Source organism: Lycorma delicatula, chromosome 12, assembly GCF_047948215.1.
Source record: "Lycorma delicatula isolate Av1 chromosome 12, ASM4794821v1, whole genome shotgun sequence".
In the NCBI taxonomy this organism is placed as follows: domain Eukaryota; kingdom Metazoa; phylum Arthropoda; class Insecta; order Hemiptera; family Fulgoridae; genus Lycorma; species Lycorma delicatula.
In genome coordinates this window covers 42,293,234-42,314,533 of record NC_134466.1, presented here as the reverse complement: position 1 = coordinate 42,314,533, position 21,300 = coordinate 42,293,234, and the positions used below count along the sequence as shown (strand labels likewise).

Below are 21,300 nucleotides of genomic sequence, written 5' to 3'. Positions count from 1 at the left end.
TGAGTGAGAAGATATGGCTCATCTTTGGCTATGTGAATAGCCAGAACAACCAATGCTGCAATATAGAGACAAAACTACATTGCATTCAAAAAAGATTACAGTATGTTGCCCACTTTCTCAGAAAAAAATAGTAGTCCACAGAAACAGTAACATCTGAACACTACCAGCAGATTATAACTGACTTCATAGCACTGGTGAAAGAAGATTAATGTAATTGCTGGTTGCAGCCAGATGGTGAAACAGCCCACACAGCAAATAACACCAAGTTACTGCTATATAAGTTCTTTGGATAGAAAGTCATTTCTTGTTGTCTCTGGTCATGTAGATCTCAGGTTTATCCCATGCATTTTTTTTTTTGGGGTTGATTTAAAAGAAAAAGTTGTTAGAAATAATCCTTGCTGAATTTGAAATACTCCTAGACTCAGGTGAAATGTTGAAGTCGAAATATACTATATCAGAGCTGCAACCATTAAATAAGTGGTAACATAAAGATTTGTCTTGATATCTGTATAGCTTTTTATATAAAACTAGAGTATCAGCGTACCAATAATTGTGAGTATTAATTATCCAAGTGCTTTCGGATTATCCGTCATCAGGAATTACTGATTAATTATGAATTTTATAGTTGTGCATATAAATTTTTATAAATAGGAATTAAAATGAAAATAAAATTTAAAATTATTATGTTCATAACAGTTGATTGTCAATAGTTAAAATAAGTCAATGTTAAAAGAAAAACGTCTTTTCGGTAAGATGTTTACAACTGTTATACAGTATAAATTGAATCAGTTAGCCGACATAATAATTAATAATTATTGTATAATTTTTTAAAATAAAATATCATTATCAAATCTGATTTGTTCATTTATTGGTTTATTATTATTTGTATGTATATATATATATATATTATTATTATTATTTTTGAATTCTCCCACTAAATGGAAGACGTTAAGCAAATAACTCAACTTTCCTTTCGGTTCTTCTTGTTCGAGAATTCTTTCCTAGAAAGCTTGTTTATGCTCTTCTAACCACTTTGGTCTATACTGTTTTTGTTTTGGTTGCTGTGATGTAACTTCCTATTTGTTTACTTTGTATCTGAAGGTGTCTCTTTCTAAAATGTCTGTTGGACTTATGTTGGTGTTTTTTAGGTCCTTTCGAAGTTTGTCCATCCAAGGTGTTGAGTTCTTGAGCAAGGTTACTTATTCTATTACCCTTTTTGTCGATCAATTTTCTGGTAGTCTACTGAGATGACCAAAGAATTTCATTCGTCTTTTCTTAATGTCAATTTCGATGTTTGAATACTTTTCTGTTGTTTTATATATATATATGAAATTTCTCCAATATACTAGTTTTATGAAAGTTATTAGAGTATTCCAATTTGTTTGGATTGTAATTATGTCTACGTGTTTAGCAAAGTTAGATTCATTTTTATTATTTTTATTTATGGAATTGATGTGTTCTTTAAATCTAATTGAGAATGAACGATTTGTCATACCAGTTTATTTCAAATGACAATTTTCACATTTAAGTTTTTCTAGATCATATTTGTTATGATATTTTATTATTTTAGAAGGATCCTTATTATTTATGTAATTTATTATTAGTTATATATGCTGATTTTAATTTTAATATTTTATTAAACTTATTATAATTTATATTGTATTCTTCTATAGTATTATTATTTGTTAGTTTTGTTTTGTACTTTATGTGTATTTTATTTTTTTATTTTGGTATATAATTTATCTGTTAAGTTTGCATCGTAACCATTATTTAATGTGATATGTTTAATATTATTTACTTCATTCTTTTGTTTTATATTATTGTGTTTTAAGTATTTTATTGCTCTGTAAATTGATGAATTAAAAGATCCTATTTTCTGATCGCACGGATGAAAAGAGTTAAAATGTATTACAGTGTCTTGTTTGGTTTGTTCTCTTTATATATCAATATCAATTTTATTATTATTAAAATTTTTTTTTAAATTTTATATTCAAATAATCAATGCTATTATTATTATTTTCCCTGTTTAAAGTAAATTTAATATCATTGTTTAAAGAATTCATTTCTTCAGTTATTACGTCCTCTTCATTATTATATTGTTGATCATGTATAATTAGAATATAATCTACATATCTTTTGTATAAGGTAATTTAAAGTTTGTTAATTATATCGGGTAAAAGAGTGTTTTCCAATACATTCATAAATATGTTGGCCATAATAGCAGAAAGTGGAGATCCCATACTTAGACCTTTTTCCTGCTGATAATATTTATTATTGAATTTAAAATAATTATATTTAACACATAATTTTAATGAATTTATTAATTCATATATTATATTATTATTTATTTTTAATTTAGCGAGAGTATTATTAATTATGTTTATAGTTTTATTGGTGTCAATGTTTATTATATACATATATTTTATATCTAGTGATTTTATATGATTCTTTTTATATTTTCTAACCTTCCAGTTTATATATAGTATTGAATGGTGGAGATTATTTTATTTATCAAATTTTCGGGTGCCTGGTTGTTTTCTTTTTGTATTTCTTGACATTTTTATGTCCCAGAATCCAGAAGTGCAAAAAAAGAAATAAAATTCAGTTCTGTATATAATGTTGCCTGTGTGTACATCTATTTTACTTAATTTCTCTGGAAAGTATTATCATTAATTTTGGTTTTAACATATCAGTCAGAGAAATGGGGTAGTTCCCCTTTAACCTACGACTACAATTTTGAGATAAGTGCATTATTGTTGGTAAAAACATCACTAGGGAACATTTAAAGGCTATTAATTGTAGTGTAAATTAATTTTTTTGTAAGTCCACCATTCCCAAAACCAAAAAAATCAGACCTAGGCGAGATGAGCTCTTTACAGACCTATGGCCCAATTACTTTAACCTGAATGCAATTCAGTTGAAAGTTTACTAAAACTTTTTCCAAGATTTAAAATTTACAAAATGTCCTTCCTCTTCCTGGATTATAGAAAATTAATCGTAATATTTCAAATTTTTTAAATTTAAATTTAGAAATGTATAAAAAGTGATGTAGGAACCAATGGCAATATAGCCTCTCTCTTGAGTCTGGGGTGTTTTTTAAAAACGTGATTTCTACTATTTGTTTACAAAGATATTCCAATATTTATTTCATCAGTAAGTAAATAAGTAATGGAAATTTTTTAATTTTTTTAATAATAATTTTTAAATTTATCACTCAAAGAATTAAATTTTAATCTTTACATTAATGCTGGGAGAATCAACATTGCCTGCTTTTTTTGGGTTTTTTCATGGTAATTATTACATAATCATTTTCCTAGGGCATATATATGAAATGAATTGAAATTGATGACAAAATTCAAAGTCCAAGTTTATATCTGAACTATGTAGTTTCAGTATCTGTTTGTTAATTACAATGTCAAACAGGTTACAAACTGTTTTTAAAAATATGACACATCCCCTCCAGAAGTTCTAGAAATCTTTATAATACACAAAAAGTTAGAAATTGTATACTGATGTAATGGAAGTAAAAATTTATTGTTATTTAATTATTTTATTACTACCAGATTTTATGTTATGCATTATTTTAATGGTTTAACATCTAGTTCATGTATCAAGACTAATAAACATAATGTTTGTTAGATATTTTATGATAAAAGAATTTTAACTCATTAGGAATCTAATACACAACAATTTGTTTTTATTAACATTACCAATCAGTATGTTTTTTCTTTAACAAACCACCAAACACTTCCCTATTTTTAGTGCACTTGGCTATTTTTGAAGTAACCCTGGAAAAAAAATATTTATATATTTTTTTCCTTAATTTTATATCATAATCCATTTAAATTATGATTTTTTTTTAACGTTACTTTAAATTATTATATACATGTATATTAGAAAATAACAATCAGTCATATAATAGTTTTTACAATAATATATTTGGGAAAAAAAGGACAATTATCATCTTCCTATCAATATATGTCTTCGTTTTCTTTCATTACGTTCATAAATAAAGTCATATTCGGAATTATCTTGATTCATCGGTGATTCAATGTGATCGGCTAACACTGGTGGTAAGTTAAATTCTTTTTTTATTTCTTTAGTTTCTTCAGCATCATTCGATGATTCGTATGAATTAATATTTTTGTTATGATTATATTGTAATGGTATAAATCTCGGTTGAAATCTTTGTAATTTTCTACTATTATCATTACTGTAAGGTATTAGTACTTTTCCAGCCTTAACTGGATTCGCTATAACAGTTGATTGTGTCGTTACTTGTCTGTTAATTCTTTTTGATGTTGGTGGTGAAGATGACTCATTCGATGACCAGAACGATGGAAAGTATTTTAACATTCTTTGTACTCTTGATTCAGTATATGTTGATGTCGTTGTTGATGAAATTGTTGATGGTGGTGGCGTTGTTTCAGGTGTGGTAGTTGCTCCTACGAATGGTGAAAATGCTAATCGTGCATATTTTTCAGCTTGTTCTAATAATGATACTAATCTTTGTGGAAATAATTGTACTACAAATGGTCTTTCATGTAATAATAATACTGATTCATTAGATTGTTGTTCGACATTTAATTTTTTTAATTTTTTATTTCCTAATGAAGTCGATGATGTCAATGTACTTTCATCCCAGTGTAACCAAGATTCAGTTGCAGTAACAGGTGGCGGAGCTAAATCAGATTTTGGTGTTCGATTTATGTTAAAATCTTCAGGTGTATCACTGTCCTTATTGTTAACATTATAATTACGAGGAGTTGTACTCTGTAATATTGGTTCTTTAATTTCTTGTCTTATCGTCGATGATAAGATTGGTTCTTTTATTTCTGGCCTTATTGTAACATTATTATTACTTGTATTTAAATTAATATTTAATTTTAATCTTTTAAGTAATTCTGTTTCATTTAATGTTTCATTATTAAAAATAAACGTACCGTTTTTATAAATTATATAAAATTCATTATCATTAAAATTTGTATAATTTTTCGTATAATTATTATTAATACTACTGTTATTATTCCATGTTCTGTGATTTATATGTCTAACATTTATAAAACCTCTTCCACCTATGTCTTCTAAATTAAAATTATTTGTTGATTCTAAGTCATTACCAGTATTTCCAGATTTATCTGGATATTCTGGCACTGGTTTCCAGTGATAATTATTATTATTGTTATTAAAATAATTATCTTCATTAGAATTAGAATTTAGATTAGCATTATTAGTCGGGTTTAATGTCGGTAACAATGTTGATGAGTTCTCATTTGAGTGTATTGCTTCATCTCCAATATGTATTACTTGTGTCGGTATATATCTCGTAGCTGTTATATTTTCTGATGATCCATTTGATGTTATCTGTAAGCAGATAAATAAAATTTGTATTATTCTTATTATTATTATTATTACATATTTATTAGGATTTTGTAATAAAATACTTTTTTAATATAGATTTATAAATATTTTGACCGTACTCATACAAACTTTTTCATATGAGTGATCATCAATGAATAGTTTAATTCCAGTAATCCAAAATAACTGAGATGGATACTTGTTTATATAAAGTGGGTCTTTCAAATGTTACAAAGCTGTTACAGCCCATGAATCTGTGCGTAATGCAAACAATTAAGTTACTTTGGAAAAAAATGGAATTTATTTTGGAATTATAAGGAAAACATTATTATACCCAATAAGTTAAAAAAGAAAAGTATATATATATATATATATATACACACACATACATACATACATACACACACACACACACACACACACACATATAAGTTGTCATTTATTACGTAGTTAATTCTTTAAGTAATGATTTTACAAAATATTTTAATAAATTGAAGCTGGAACTATAGAACTTAAATTAAAGTATTTCATTGAAGTTGCATATATACAATTTGATGAATTTTTGCAAAACAGCTATCATAATTATAAAATTGTTGAAGGAAATGACATAAGTAAACTTACGGCAAACAATGATCATGAAGATGAAAATTGCACTTACAGGCAAAATCATAATCCGTGATTAACAGCAGGGAAATTATAAAAACAGTATACCTGATGAAAAGGATGCTATTGAACCTGGACTACTAAATAATTTCACATTTCAAAGGTGTAACAGGACTAGAGCTATCGAGTGTTTCAAAAAGGACGCTACCCTAAGATTAAGAAGGTAGAAGTCACACATAGGTAAATTTTATTTCTCCGTACATGTCAGTAGGTAAAACTGTATTCAAGGTTAGCAGCTTGTAACAGTTTAAATGTCCTTATGCACTAGTGCTATACCATTATAAATTCATCTATTGTGTTAACTATGTTGTTTTCCATGAACGAATGTGTATTTATTATTGAGACTTATTGCACATATAAATCTTATGAACAAATGAAAGACGAGTTGCAGATAAAATTTCCCAATTCTTCAGTTTTTAATAAGTCAACAATATCGCATTCGATTAATAAATTTTGTGGGACTGGGAGTGTATGTGATCAGAAAAGCATTGGTCGACCATCACCCAATAGTATCCAGTATCGCCCAGTAGTAGTAGCAGTTAACAGTAGAAGTTCTGGAGGACATGAAAGAACATTTGACTCGCTCACCCAGAAAATTGCTCAGAAAGTTATCATCTTAGGCCGAGCTTTCAGGGCGAATAAAAAATTAAAATTACATGCTTATTGCATCGGTGTCGTTGAAGAACTGAAAGAAGTTGTCCATGGAAAACGTTTACAGTATCATCATTGGTTTTGTTCTCTTGTTGGTGATAATGGTATTGAAATTTTGGATTGCATTTACTTCAGCAACAAGGAACAAGGCATGTTTCACTTGGATGGCTACATTAACAACTAAAACTGCCAAATATGGAGCACTGAAAATCCTCATCCATATCATGATCGACTATTACACAGATGTAAAATTGCTGTGTGATCTCCCAGCATTGTCTAATAGGTCTTTATTTTTTAATAAATCTGTAAGTGGTGTGGTTATCGTAACTTAAACAATTTATTACCATGTTAGATATACATAAATGAGAATGTCAGTTCCAGCAGGATAACACAACATGCTATATTTACAATGTAACACTGGATGTGTTACAGGAATATTTTGACCATCGTTTGATATTAAAAGGGTTGTGACCTCCAAGATTCTCAGATCTTACACCAGCAGATTTTTTTCTTTTGGAGGTATTTAAAAATTGTAGTTTTTAAAAACAATTCTCATACGTTTGACAAATTGAAGATTAATTGAAAGTGAGATTTCAAACATTACTGAGCAAACGTTACGAAAAGTGGCTGCAAATGTTATGAAACTTGTACGAACCTGCATTGGGATCACATCTTTGTAAAGTTATATATTTTTGAACATCTTTGTAAAGTTATATAAGGTAATTTGAATATTGTTATATAAGTATTTTATTAACATTAATATTTTTGTAATAAATTCACATCATCAAAAAAAGGGGTTGTGTGGTTTTGAAACACCAATTAGCTGTGAGATATGTTGAATTGGGCCGCAATCAACAATGTATCAATATAATGTTGTACTTATAAATCATTGGAGAGATATTGTGGCTACTTCCTGTATATCTGCTGTCTGAAAGAAGTATTTGACTTTTTTTAAAAAAAAGAACCGATTTTTGAACGCCAGATGAGTAAAGTATTTTTTTTTTTTGTCTTCAGTCATTTGACTGGTTTGATGCAGCTCTCCAAGATTCCCTATCTAGTGCTAGTCGTTTCATTTCAGTATACCCTCTACATCCTACATCCCTAACAATTTGTTTTACATATTCCAAACGTGGCCTGCCTACACAATTTTTCCCTTCTACCTGTCCTTCCAAAAGTTATTCCAAGAGTCAAGTAATTAAAGAGATATTAATTTGTGATTAAGGTATTAAATTTTTATTTTCATATGGAAACAAAGGAAATGGCCTTTAAGGTAAAAGATGTATATCTTTTTTTTAAATATCTGTTTTCTCCAATTTTTCTTAGGCATTAGGGATTTGATAGGCTGAGATGCCTTACTGTTGCTTGCCTACGAGAAGGAATGTAATTACAGGAAAATTATTGTGTGAAAAATGCCATATCTGATCATAATTCAAATTTCAAAACTCTAGATGAAAGTTTGAGATACTATAATCTGCTATGGAGATTAGCAGAGAAATTATATCTGTTTATCTTTAATTAACTCATTTTTAATTTCTGTGGGAATTAAAAAATGTGGAAAAACTATAATGTATTAATTTTTTTTTCTAAATTCTATATTTATTAAGAAATTAAAATATTAAGAAATATTTTATTTCAAAAACGGTTTAATTATTTTTATAATCTAAACATTGAATTTTAAAGTGATTGTTTTCATTTGAGTTCATGATGTTTATTTTTTTATTTATTTTTAATAATACTTACATTATTTATTGTCCATACATTGGTAGAAGTATGTTGTTCTGATAGATGTTTGCAGTCACCTGCATATAATGGTAACACTGCAGCAATTCCAGATTCCAACACAAGACCTCGTTTACATACTGACAAACTGAAAGCAATGTCATATAAATATAGATTGTTGTTTTATTAAAGTACATTTATGAAATAAAATTTTTTATTATGATTACTTATTTATTAGAGATTTAAATTATCTTTATAGTTTTATTTGTAGCATATCCCTTTAAAATTCTTTATTGTACTTAAATGAAAAAATTATTATAGAACAAAATAAAGTATTAATGTAATCAGTATATTTTTGTTCATCTTAAAAAAAATACATGTAGTACATATTAAGTATTTAGAATTATAAATATCTAATAAAATCTTGTAAATAAATACAGGTTGTTTCTTAATTCATCTATTAAGTCGATAAATTAAAAATATTTATCTTAATTCCATTTGAACTTATCAGGATTTTTTTTTAAGAACAGATGTGCATTCAGTACAATCTTATTAAAACTATTATAAATTAATGACCTAAAAATGAATATGTTATAATTATTTTTTACAAAATAGTTAATCCCTGTTCAAATTACAGATTCAGTCTACATCTAAGCTGAAGTCCATAGCCGTTAAAGTCAAGTAGAATTTCATCTACCTATCTTTTTTTTTACCTATCTCATTCCTACTACACATCTTTCTGAAAATATTGCATTGGCTCATATACAAGTATGAACATTATCCAGATTGCTTTAACTTGCAATTCATTAAAGATAATTGCAGCCTACTTTATTTAAATATCATGATAAACCATATTTGGAGTTCTCAGAAGATTTAATGTACAGAATAAAAATTTTATTTTCTGACTTATACATTTATTTTGAGTTAATAAAACATTGAAATATTGTATAATAATTTATGATGCTACTGCAGTAATAATCATTAAGAAGCATTGCCTTAATGCATTATAAAATGTTCAATTATTTTGAAATTTAATTTATGTAGATAATTTAAACTGTATACAATTTAGAAAGTTTAAACCACTTTTGAATAGAAATTGATTCAGATTCATTCGTGTTAAACGTATTTCTTATCTTCTGAATTATATTTCTGACACTATATAATTTTGTAACTATTTCAGTTGCGCTCATTACAGAAGCACCAAGTTGTTTAAGCTCAGCTTTTGCCAAATAACATTTTATAATACACTAAATTATTTATTTTCCCGCTTTATATAAATAATTTTTTTCTTTTTAAACTAATCTTTGCTTTCCAAAGTCCTAGGTAGATATTAAATATGAGATTTAAAAGATTAACTCAGGTTAATAACTGATATAAAACAAATGAAATATAACTACTAACACATTCATATGCTATTTCTACAGAACACATTCATAAAGGGGTTAACAATAATGCTTAGGCGTTTATCTTGAAGTGATTAGAAAAGCCTTCAGATGTTTATTTAATAGTATATTTGGTGTTGTATTTGTCATTTAATGTACTACTTTTATCAAATTAATTATGCTTTTATATTTAATATCACACAAGTGTATAATAATTTCAAGTGCCTTTATGTGCGCATAGAAATTTGTAAAATAATATTTATGTACATATAGAAAATATGTACCATGTATATATGTGCACTTTTACTTTTTTTCACTTAAAAAAGCATTTGGTTTTATGGTTTAACATGTTGCCACCTTTGCAGTACTCTGGCATACTGAAGTGTCAGGTTTCCTGCCTAGTAACAAACCCAATAGATACTCCTATTACCTATAGAGATGTATCTACTACATATATAAATATATAGGAGCAGTACTTCTATGTACCGCTGCCTATTGTTATACGATGGATGACAAAGTTAGTCTAATATGGTTCACTTTAGCTGTAATCAGTTTAGAATGATATATGCTGAATATATTTAGCTAATAGAAATATCTGTACTTCTGTAAACCGTATAAGAACTCGTTTCGACTTTTGTATCATTACAAAAGGTTTTTTACTACAGCATACATTAACAAAAAGGCAAATAGCTGAAACTATTTTTATTTACTTCTAATTATAAAATTAAAAAATATACAAATACTGGATCATATATGTGTATTATAATATTTTTTATTACTGAAATTTATTGAATAAATCATTTCTTGAATTTACTTAATGTAAATTTTATCAGCATATTCATGTTTATATTGAAAGTTGGAGAATAAATAATTATTCAGAACAAACAATTGAATTACTGAATATTTTACTAAACAAAAATAGAATATTTTATTTGAGGTTTAATATTGTAAACATATTCCCTAAATGTTACATTAACAATTTATTATCTTTTTAAATCTAAAAGTCTTATGAAGTAATTTTATAACTGAAATTTATATTATTTAAATTTTTTTTTCTTACCTGCTACCAAAACTATCAACCAGCTTTATTTTATCAATACTCCATCGTGCTAATCCACTAGATATCCATCCACTATAAGCTGTGTATAAAATTTGTACTGCTATTGGTTCTTGTACTGCTGGATGTGGTACTATGATTCTACTCAATGAACCACCTACTACTAATTGTTCATCATCTTTCCTAAATTATGAGAATTAATACGAAATAAATCAAAAATAGATATTGATAATGCATTAGTATATATTTAAATTAAATGTATTATATATTTCTCATGTATTAATTTTTTCACTACAATATTTACATCAAATAAAAAGGATATCCAAGGATTATCTGAACAACTTTGATGACTTATTACAAAAAAAGTAATAATCCTATTGAATGATTGGGCTGTCTTTAATAGGTAACACATTAAATTTCCTTAGCAAATACTAGATGGACTGTGATTGCATATGTAACTGCATACATCAGTCACCATGAATCCACAGATTAAAGCACAATGCTTACAGTGGTTTATTGAAACAAAATCAGAGACACAAGTTCGACGCAATTTTAGAACTCTTTAATTTAGAGCCACTATCTAGAACAAGCATTTGTTCACGGTATGATAAATTTAAAGAAACTGTCAGTGTTGAACATAAGAAGGGTGCAGGTAGGCCTAGATCGTCAGATGACAAAATGAAGATCATTCATTAGTTTTTTGTTTACAGCCCTGGGAAGTCACTCAGAGTGCAACATGCGGGTTAAATCTTTGCAATCTACTGCTCATGATGTTTTGAAAAAACAATTGAAATTCATCCTTATAAATTATAAAAATTGCAGCACATTACATCATAAGAACGTATCACTTGAAAGGAACTCGCTTTGGAAGTAATTGAAAATGATGATTGTTTCCTTAAAAAAATTATGTTCTCTGACGAGGCTATGTTTCACTTGTGTGGAAAGGAAAATGCTTAGAATGTTGAATTATAGAGATCAAAGAACCCAGTTACACTTTATCATATTAGAGATAGCCTAAAAATTCACGAACTTGTGAAGAGACAAGATCGTGAATCCTTTTTCTTTACTAAAACAGTTTTTAATGTGAATATCTACCTGAACTTTTTAGAAGGGTTAATGTACTCTGAGCTTTAAGTTATAACCCAAAATTATATTCCAACAAGATAGAGTGCAGACATATTGGGGTTTATTTGTGTGTGTATCCCTTGACAAAACATTCCCAAATCTCTGGATTGGGTGTGATGGACCAATCATTTGGCCACTTCAATCACTGCATATAACTACATATGATTTTTTTCCTATGGGGTTTTATCAAGGTTTAGAATTAGAAAACTCCATTTTAAAGATCTTTTTTCTTATTTTTGAAACTATCATTCTATTTTTGGGTCACTATAGGGAATATTCTTAATTTTTCACATTGCACGTGCTTAGATCAGTTCAATATTTTAATATGTTGATAAATGTTCTTTTCTATAACTGTACAACAGGGGATAAGGTAGCTGGCATTTGTTTAAGAGATAATATTCTCATTAAAGACCACCTGTATTGTAAAATACTAATTCACTGTAGAAGTCTCAGGTTTTACATAGTGGAGTAGTGGTAATATCTTTTCACTTTTCAAATTGTCAAATTTTCTAGGTTTGATTCCCAATAAGGCTTAATTTTTTATTACATACTATAAAATTTAACATCATTTTCCCTCATATAAGGTTTTGTGGTAATTAATTAAATTTATTGCAAATTAAAAAGGTTTAGGAAGGTCAAAACTAATTGTTTAATTAGGCCAAGTTTGACATTTGTATTGGAAGTTGTGAATGTTTTATTTATATATTCAACAGCATGATATAAAGGTATCACATGAAGAGAGCAAGATATATTTTTTTTTAGTTTTAAAAACATGCTTTTCTTCAAAAAGAATAAATAAATAAAAAAAAACAAACAAAACAAAATAATTCATACTAAAAGGTAAAAAAAAATTATTTTCAAGACAATTACCTTTAAAAAGATTTTCTATTTATGCATGACAAAAAGAAAAGCATGGGGTGTACTCTAATTATAAAGTGGTTTATAGGAGAGCGTGCCCCACACTTTTCTTTTCAGTCATGCATAGAACAATTTTTTAAAAGTAATTTTCTTGAAAACAAAATTACTTTTTACTCTTAAATATGAATTGTTTTGTTTGTTTTTGTTATTTATTTATTATTTTTTTAAAGAAAAATAAAATCATATTTTACATTTGTCCTGGCACCAAAGTGCCAGTCAAACTTCACACTCTTCTGGTGTTTCAGTAGCTCTTAGTTGCACTTTGTATTGTTTATGAATATCCATTCTTGCCCGCTTGGCTTGTTTATCTTCATTTGCTTTCTTTTCTTGGTATTTTGGATACACTTTCCTTAACTGTCATGTTTTTCATCACTGTAGAATTTTGTTTATTTCCTTTCCTACATGCTTTCTGAGATTCACTGTCTTTTGACACTTCTTTTTAAATAATCTTTGAGGAATTATATTATTCAGTTTTTTATTTCCTCCACAGTACTGAGTTGTTTGAAATTATATTTGAACAAATTAAATTCTCTTATAAAATTTCTTCAGTGTTAATTTTTAATTTTACGTTGTTTTTTTTTTTTTTTAATTGTATAATTATTTAAACTGAAAAGTTTTTTTACTTTTATTTGTTTTAATTTTTAGCAAGCAAAAAAATATTTATATTCAGTTTTATTCTATATTACAATCTGGATTGTAAGTTTTTATTATCATAAATGATACCAGTTATTTATTACTACATCTGATATAATTAGTGTACATAATTTTTAGAAGGTAAATTTACACTATTTATATTAAAATCCATTTCAACAGCTGTCTGATCTATTCATACTGAATTGATAATCAAAATCAATCAGAACGATAGCTATGTCTTATTGATTCAGCTCCCTTCCTCAGAATGTTACCTTGTACCTCCAACAACTTAAATGTAAATGTTCTATGTATAAAAACAATGGAATATTGTATTTTCATCCAACTTACGTCGCTGTGTAAAATTTCTCTGTTGTATGACATCGGGAAATGAGTTTAGTTAAGATTAATGCATTTGAGGACACAGTTGAACGATTGCAAGTTAAACAAAAGCATGAAAAATTGAGAAAGCATGTGCTGAAAGACTTTTTCTTAAAAAATTTTTGTAATTATTTTCAATTATTAAAAAATTTGTATTATTATGTTAAAATTAACTTACTGAGTCAGTGTAAAAGTTTCATTCAAATCAGCATTTCCAATCAGTGTTATTTGTATTTTTCCGTAACTAACAACTGGTAGAACGCTAGGTGTACTTTCCACTTGTACTAGGTACTGATGAGCTGTAAAAGGAAATTGATAATTATTGTAAAGGTAAACTCAAAAATGATGGATGTGATATTAACTACTTTCAATTTTTTCCGTATTAATCAAACCAAAAATAAAATTTCAATCATTTGTTAAAAAACTGTTACTATATTGTCATTATGTTATTATAAATAGAACTAAATCAACTGATATTTTACCAGATGGCATTTATTTTATTAAAGACTAACAGACCTGGCAATGCTTCACTATTGATAGTTGAGTATATATGTATAGATTAAATGAACACAATTTAAAGTTTGATAAAACATTAACAAAATGAACATTATGGAACTTCACAAAACTTACTCTTTCTCCCCTTTTACCTTTCCGCAGTTCCCCTTTCCCCCTTTCTACCCTCTTTTTCTTCCCACATTTCTCTTTACCTTATTTCCATTTCCCTCTTTATGTTGCCTTCTTTCCCCTTTTCATTTCCTTTTCCCCTTCTTGCCTTTGACCTTTTTAAATTTTTCCCTTTTTTGCGCGCAAATCAGTCCAGTAGTTTTGTAGTCTATAGCGGACACACAAAACATTGAAATGGAATCATAAAATATTTAGTATAGCATGGTTTGCTTTTACGTCCAACAGATAGCACTGTTTTTCAAAAAAAGTAAGTTTTTACCTTTCACAGGTGTGACATCTTAGGTATACAAAAACACACGTATTCGAATGCAATGTTGTGTCAAAATTTCAAAGCAATTGGTGAAGAAATTTCAAAGATTTAATTTTTTGAACAAATGAACATTTATATTTTTATTTACATAGATTATAATATCAGTGTCAAAAATCCATTGCTGTGACTTGGTCTTTCTCAACTTTGGGAATGAGAGAGAGATTTTATAAAAATGCATTGATTGATAGTCGTAACTTTTTTTCTAATATTTCATATTTATTTTTTAGTGAATTTTAAATATTAATTTGGGTGAAACTCTAAATATTACTAAAAGTTCACATCGTATATTTTATATAATTAATGAAAAGTGGTAAAAATCAAAAACATTATATCTATTAACTCTTATATACTGTATATATGTGATTTTCACATATTCTCCTGTAATAATTTGAATATTTACTTGAAGTGTAGTCTTATAACTAATTGCATAACTAGACCAATTACATGTAACAAAGTCAGTGACAATAAAAAATAGCATATTTTTGAGGTACATGTTTATATGATGGAAAATCCTTATATAAAAAAATGATTTTATGTGCCTATATATATATATATATATATATATATATATTAACATTTTATAAATTTATATATTCATACACATACATAGTACATTGTGTGTATAACAAAACAGAATAAGAAAATTTAGTGTTCTTTTTTTGAGTGAATCCTATTTAAGCACTTATACATTCATTAGATATCAATAAGCTAAAGTATAGATTATGAAAAAATGGTATCCAGTACAGAATCTGACTGCTGAGAAAAAAATATAAACATTTGATTATGTGCATGAAACAATGAAGTACCCCATGTTTTACAATGAAAAATGTTCACTAAAGTCCTTATTTATAGATTACTTATTTAATAAAACTAACCACAGAAAGGTTCCTCTTCTCTTGTTACAAGATATAATGTGCCACGACCTTTTGCTTTATCAGCATAATAACCCATATTACCACAGTTACCTCCTTCAGGACATGGAAAACAATGACCAGCTAAAAATTTATCAAAACTCTCACAGGACATTGCTGGAAATTGACAACGTGAACTGACACTGTCTGTAAAAAATTTATAAGCTCGACGATGATTGCATAAGCTGCGACCTTCTGCTTCTGATACAGCTAAAAATAGAAGACAAAAATTAAACTTTAATTTTTAAGTAATGTTAATTAGCTAATACTTAAAAAAATATATATATAAATCAATTATGGAAATTACTTAATTTTTTTTCAAAATCTTTGTTAACAGTGATGATAATTGCTAAAAGTTAAATAAAAAATGGCATTACTAAACATTCCTGATAAATGACCAGAGATTTGACTCATGGTCTCTCTTATTTCTTCAACTTCAATAGTATCAATCTCGTAAATAGAAATGACCTCAGTATATTAAAAATATTTGGTTCTGTCCATCATCAATTATTAATTCAAATAGAAACCACTCACATAAAAACAAACTTAATTTATCAACCTTTTTTTGAAATTGCTAAAAATTTCATGATCAAATAAGTGTTAAGGTAAATTTGGCATGATTATGCCCCTAACCCTTGTACTGTATATGATATAACTGCCAGGAAAGTAAAAATGGATTACACCAACAAAAATGTAAGCTCATTAAAATTTTATCAACATTGTGTAGACTATCTTTAAAAAATTTAAGTTTTGATTAATTTCTTTAAATCTGCGAACAGTTAGATAAAAACCTTTAATTATTCATCTGGTAATTTATTGATTATAAAAGGTTCAAATTTACATTATTTTTGTATATGTCTGTTAGTATTTCTTTGAGATATTTAAAATAGGTTACTATTTTGATTTTATTACTGTTTATGTTTACTTCTTTTAATCGTATTGGTTTTTGGGATATAATTTCTGTCTTTTCGAAGGAAATTTTGAGGCCAATTTTATTTGCAATGTTTTGAAGTTCTGATTTCTGTGATTTAGCTTTGTCAATGTCATTTGCTAGCTGTGCCAAGTCATTGGTGAAACTAAGAAGTTTTTTTTATTTTTTAGCCTATTTTTAGTTTTGGGGGTCAATTTTTGAGCCATTTCCTTATTACCATTTTTAGAGCGCAGTTGAATAATAGCAGTGAGAACCCCATCGCATTGAAACAGTCCTGTTTTGATCTCAAAAGGTTCCAAGAGGTCATCTCTGAATTTTATCTTTGACTTAGTGTTTGTGAGGATCAGTTTTATCATGTTTATTAATCTGATATGTAGTCCGAAGTGTCTTAGAATTTTTAATAGGGATTCTCTGTGGATGCAGTCATAAGCTTTCTTGAAATCTACTAATGGTATCACCATGTATCTGCTTCTTTTCCTGTTGTAATCCATTATTAGCTTTAGACTCTTGATCTGGTCTGGACAGCTCCTCAGGGTCTGAAATCTCCCTGGTATTCTCCTAGTTCTTTCTCAAGTTGTGGACCAATCCTGTTAAGGATGATTCTTGAAAAATTTTGTATGTTGTGTCTAGGAATGAGATTTCCCTGTAATTGTTAGGGTCTTCCTTGTGTAGCAGATGGATTTGATCTAGATGTTGACAAGCTGTTGATGTAGGGCAATTTTTGCTGATCTTCCTGCATGTTTCCAGATCTCTACTAAAGTTTAATCTTCTGCTGTTTTGTAATTCTTCATCTCACCCAGTGCTTGTTAGACTTTTTATTATTGTGGGAGGGTTGATTTTTTCTTATGGTATTGGTTTGAAGTTAAGGAATTCTGTTGGTTCCTTGCAATTTAGGAGTTTGTTGAAATCTTTATATGTTGTCTTTATTGATTTGCACATTGTCTTTATTGTTATGGGCCAATTTACTATTTTCATTTTTTACTACTAGGCTTGCGGGTTTGTATTTTTGGATCTGATTTTTTAAGGTTTTGTAGCGATTGTGACTGCATTTTAGTGAATTCTTTTTCTGTTATCTTAAGTGTGTCTTTATGGTGTTGTCTTTTTATTCTCCTTAGGATTCAAGTGTGTTCTTTTCTTTGTTTTACTAAACATTGGAAGGATGTTTCTGATTCTTGGGACTGATGAAATAACCTTGCTTGATGTCTTTTTCCCACCGTTTCGTTACATTCACTGTTGCACGATTGATCTTTTTACGATATTTCATTGGAGCTAATTCTTCTGCAATTTGTTTAAGGTTGTTGACTAGATCTACAAATTTATCTGTGTTTGTTATTTTTTTGATTGCTTTTTGATAATTTTCATTCTTGATTAGTTGGGTAGGGTCCATTTTTCTTTTAGTTTTAAGGGTCTGATTTTGTTGCTTTTTTGGGGAGTAAATTTAATTTTAATTTTGACTACATAGTGATAGTAGAGGTGTTTGTCAATGAAGAAATGGTCTAGTTTCCATTCTCCTTTGGTGTAGTTGGGGTGTTTCCAGGTTTTGAGGTTTCCCCTTGAAATATGTGGATTTTGAGATTAGGTTGTGGTTTCTACAGAGATCGACGAGCCTCTGTCCATTTTTGTTTGTTTTCTTTTGAGCGGCCATTTTCAAGTGATGTTGTGGTATCTTCTTTCTCTGCCTAGTTGAGTGTTGAAGTCTTTGATTAATTGTTTAACATGGTTTTTTGGGGATTTTATTTATAGTCAGATTGAGTAGATACCAGAACTTTTCTGTTTCTCTACAGTCTTTTAGAAGGTTATTTTTATTATTAGTGGGTGTATGGGTGTTTATTATAGTATAGCTTTTATTAGATGCTTTTAGGGTGTGTTGAGATTCTTGGGAATTGTGACTTGTATTCTTGTATGGAGTTTTTTTATCTTGAGGCTGACTAAAAAGCCTGTTCCAAACTGTGGAACATTTTTCATCACTCTACGTAGGTATACCTTTGTATACCTAGAGATTCTGTAGCATCCAGGTTGGTGTTTCTTATTTTCTGCAGACCGATGATGAGAATAAAATATGTATACAGAATGTCACAAGTCACTTGACACTTATTTATAAAAGTACTGAATTTATTTTATTTTATCTATTACAGACAGTACTTAACAATTATATCTTATGTTCAAAATGTTTTTCATCCTCATTAATACATTTTTTTAGTCTTTTGGGAACAGTGTTACACCTACGGCAAAGTTCACTATCGTCCAAATTGTTGAATGCGTCATAAATGTAATCTTTCAGTTCGTCAGTAGTACGAGGCTTTCTAGAATAAACAAAATCCTTGACGACACCCAATACGAAAAAATCCATTAGTGTAATACCTGGTGTACGTGGAGGAATGTCAATAACTGCCCAGCAACCAATAAACGTTTCATTCAAATAGTTGTGAACTCCAGTGGCTAGTCTGGTGGAGTTCGATCATGTTAGAAGTAAATTTCTTGGATGTTTTCAGCACATATCATGAGTCCTGGTAACATATAATTTTTAAGCATGTCTAAGTTTTATCTCCTGTTACTGTTCCTTTAATAAAGTACAGTCCAAGTACGACAAAAGGTAATATTGCCTCCTAAACACTTACAACTGATTGATTGAGTTGTTGCTCTAACAAAAGATGTTAGTTTTCAGTATATCAGTAAGTGCAGTTATGTATATTAACTTATCCACTTAACTTAAAATTGGCTTCATCAGACCATACATTTTTTTACGGAGTAACTCCAGATCTTGTTTCTGTTCATTAAGCATCAATTAACAAAATTGAAGACGACAATCTCGATCAACCTCAAGTAGCCCATGAAGTAAACTTGGAATGTAGACTTTAAATTTATGTTTGTGTATCATTCTTTGTACGGACCTTCCTGACAACTCCAGCTCAGAGGTTAATCATCTTGTTGATTTTCATTGACTTTGCGTTAGTGCTAAATACACGCACAATTCATTTTCCTCTACTGCGATTCTTATTGGGCGACCAGATCTTGGTACATTCATAGCAGATCCATGTTATTCAAATCTATCTCATATGTCATACATTGTTTGTCTAGAGGAGAGTTTAATGTAAAATACCTATCCCACTCATTAATAACTGCAGTAGCACCACTTTTATTAAAATTTTTTAAAGGGATAATCCTTTCTTCTTTCATTAACGTCGTTACAACTACTTAACGTAGAAAACCAAATTGGACACTACACTTCACTTCAATACACTGAGGTGCAGATCTAGGTCGATAGTTGTGTTTGTCATTGTATTGCCGACTTGACAAAGCTGAATTATTAACATTTTGTAATACCAACATCATGGACTGAAATTATTGTATACTACATTTTGCTATTGTTAATTTTTTTGCTATTCATAATTACTTTTTACCTAGTGTGAAGTGTCTTTTGTGCCAGCCTATATATATATTATATAAATTATTTTATATAGGAAAACGTTTTTTTCCTTTGTATTAAATTATTATAACTTAATCAAAAATTATAAAAATTATAAAATTATAAATTACAAATTATAAATTATAAAATGAAAACCACGAAATATAGTGTATTAAAAGGTAAGAGACCCTTAGCAACTGTAACACTTTCGAAGTCAATACTTCATCATCAGCAGTTAAAATCTAAATGTCATGCCATGGTATGGGATTGTCATTTAATAGTAAGTAATACAGATAATTTTTACATGTAATTTATAATTTTAACTTTTGATGATGATGTATAAACAACAATAAACATTAAAATTTTATGAACATTTTTTATAATTTTTGAGAAAATGAGATTTTTATTTTAGTAAAATAGTGATTGTGGTAATCTACTTCTGGCATTGTATATTTTTTTTCTATACCTTTGTGAAACTGTTGTAAATATATTGCCTTGTGATTTTTTCCATATCAAATCAATGATCTGCTTACAGTTATTTTTTTTGGAGTATTATTATTATCATTAAACTTACACCATAATATATCCGTTACAGCACCAACGAACAGATTACTACATCCTTTTTGCATACGACCACCATTTGGATAATAATCAACATGCCCCATAGGTTGCCATGAACCAAGTCCTCCAAGAATTAAATTTTCCCCATTCGAATGAATAACATCAACGAAAGCCGCATCTGATGAATCAAGTCTTGCTCGTGGATCTTGACTTTCAAATAATGGCCCTGCCGGATCCAATCCTGTAGATGTATAATTATTATATTAAATTTATATATACATATATATATTAAACTTAATTACATAATTATTCAAAAAGCAGCAACTGCCAAACACAATAACAGAAAAACCTAAAAATGCTAATACCAATAGTCAACTTTCGTGGGATCCCACATCAGTGGTTTACATAATTCTACAATTTTTTTGTTGGTTTTTTTTTTTTTTTGCTTGATGATTTTGCCACATAAGCTTGAACCTTGTGCGCAGGATATGGAAATGGAAATTTGTAGTGTATGAAAAATGCCATGCTTAACTAGGATTTGGACCTCCAGGTTAATTACATCAACAAATAACAAAATCAAAAAAGAAATAAAAACGTAGAAATTTATAAAACA

General features: G+C 28.3%; 1 protein-coding gene and 1 long non-coding RNA gene across 2 annotated transcripts in view; one reads left to right on the top strand and one right to left on the bottom strand.

Moving 5' to 3' along the window:
- The window catches only part of LOC142333227 (uncharacterized), a 141,502-nt gene that overhangs the window by 10,327 nt on the left and 109,875 nt on the right, over positions 1-21,300 (top strand). The gene's annotated exons all lie outside the window — the stretch shown is intronic.
- The window catches only part of LOC142333226 (uncharacterized), an 89,594-nt gene continuing 72,223 nt past the window's right edge, over positions 3,930-21,300 (bottom strand). The window contains exons 6-11 of the mRNA XM_075380213.1: positions 20,701-20,928; positions 15,754-15,999; positions 14,063-14,183; positions 10,834-11,013; positions 8,413-8,539; positions 3,930-5,364 (exon numbers count right to left, since the gene is read on the bottom strand). Coding sequence (XP_075236328.1) covers positions 3,961-5,364; positions 8,413-8,539; positions 10,834-11,013; positions 14,063-14,183; positions 15,754-15,999; positions 20,701-20,928 — 2,306 coding nt within the window. The 3' untranslated portion in view covers positions 3,930-3,960. The remainder of the gene's footprint in view (positions 5,365-8,412; positions 8,540-10,833; positions 11,014-14,062; positions 14,184-15,753; positions 16,000-20,700; positions 20,929-21,300) is intronic.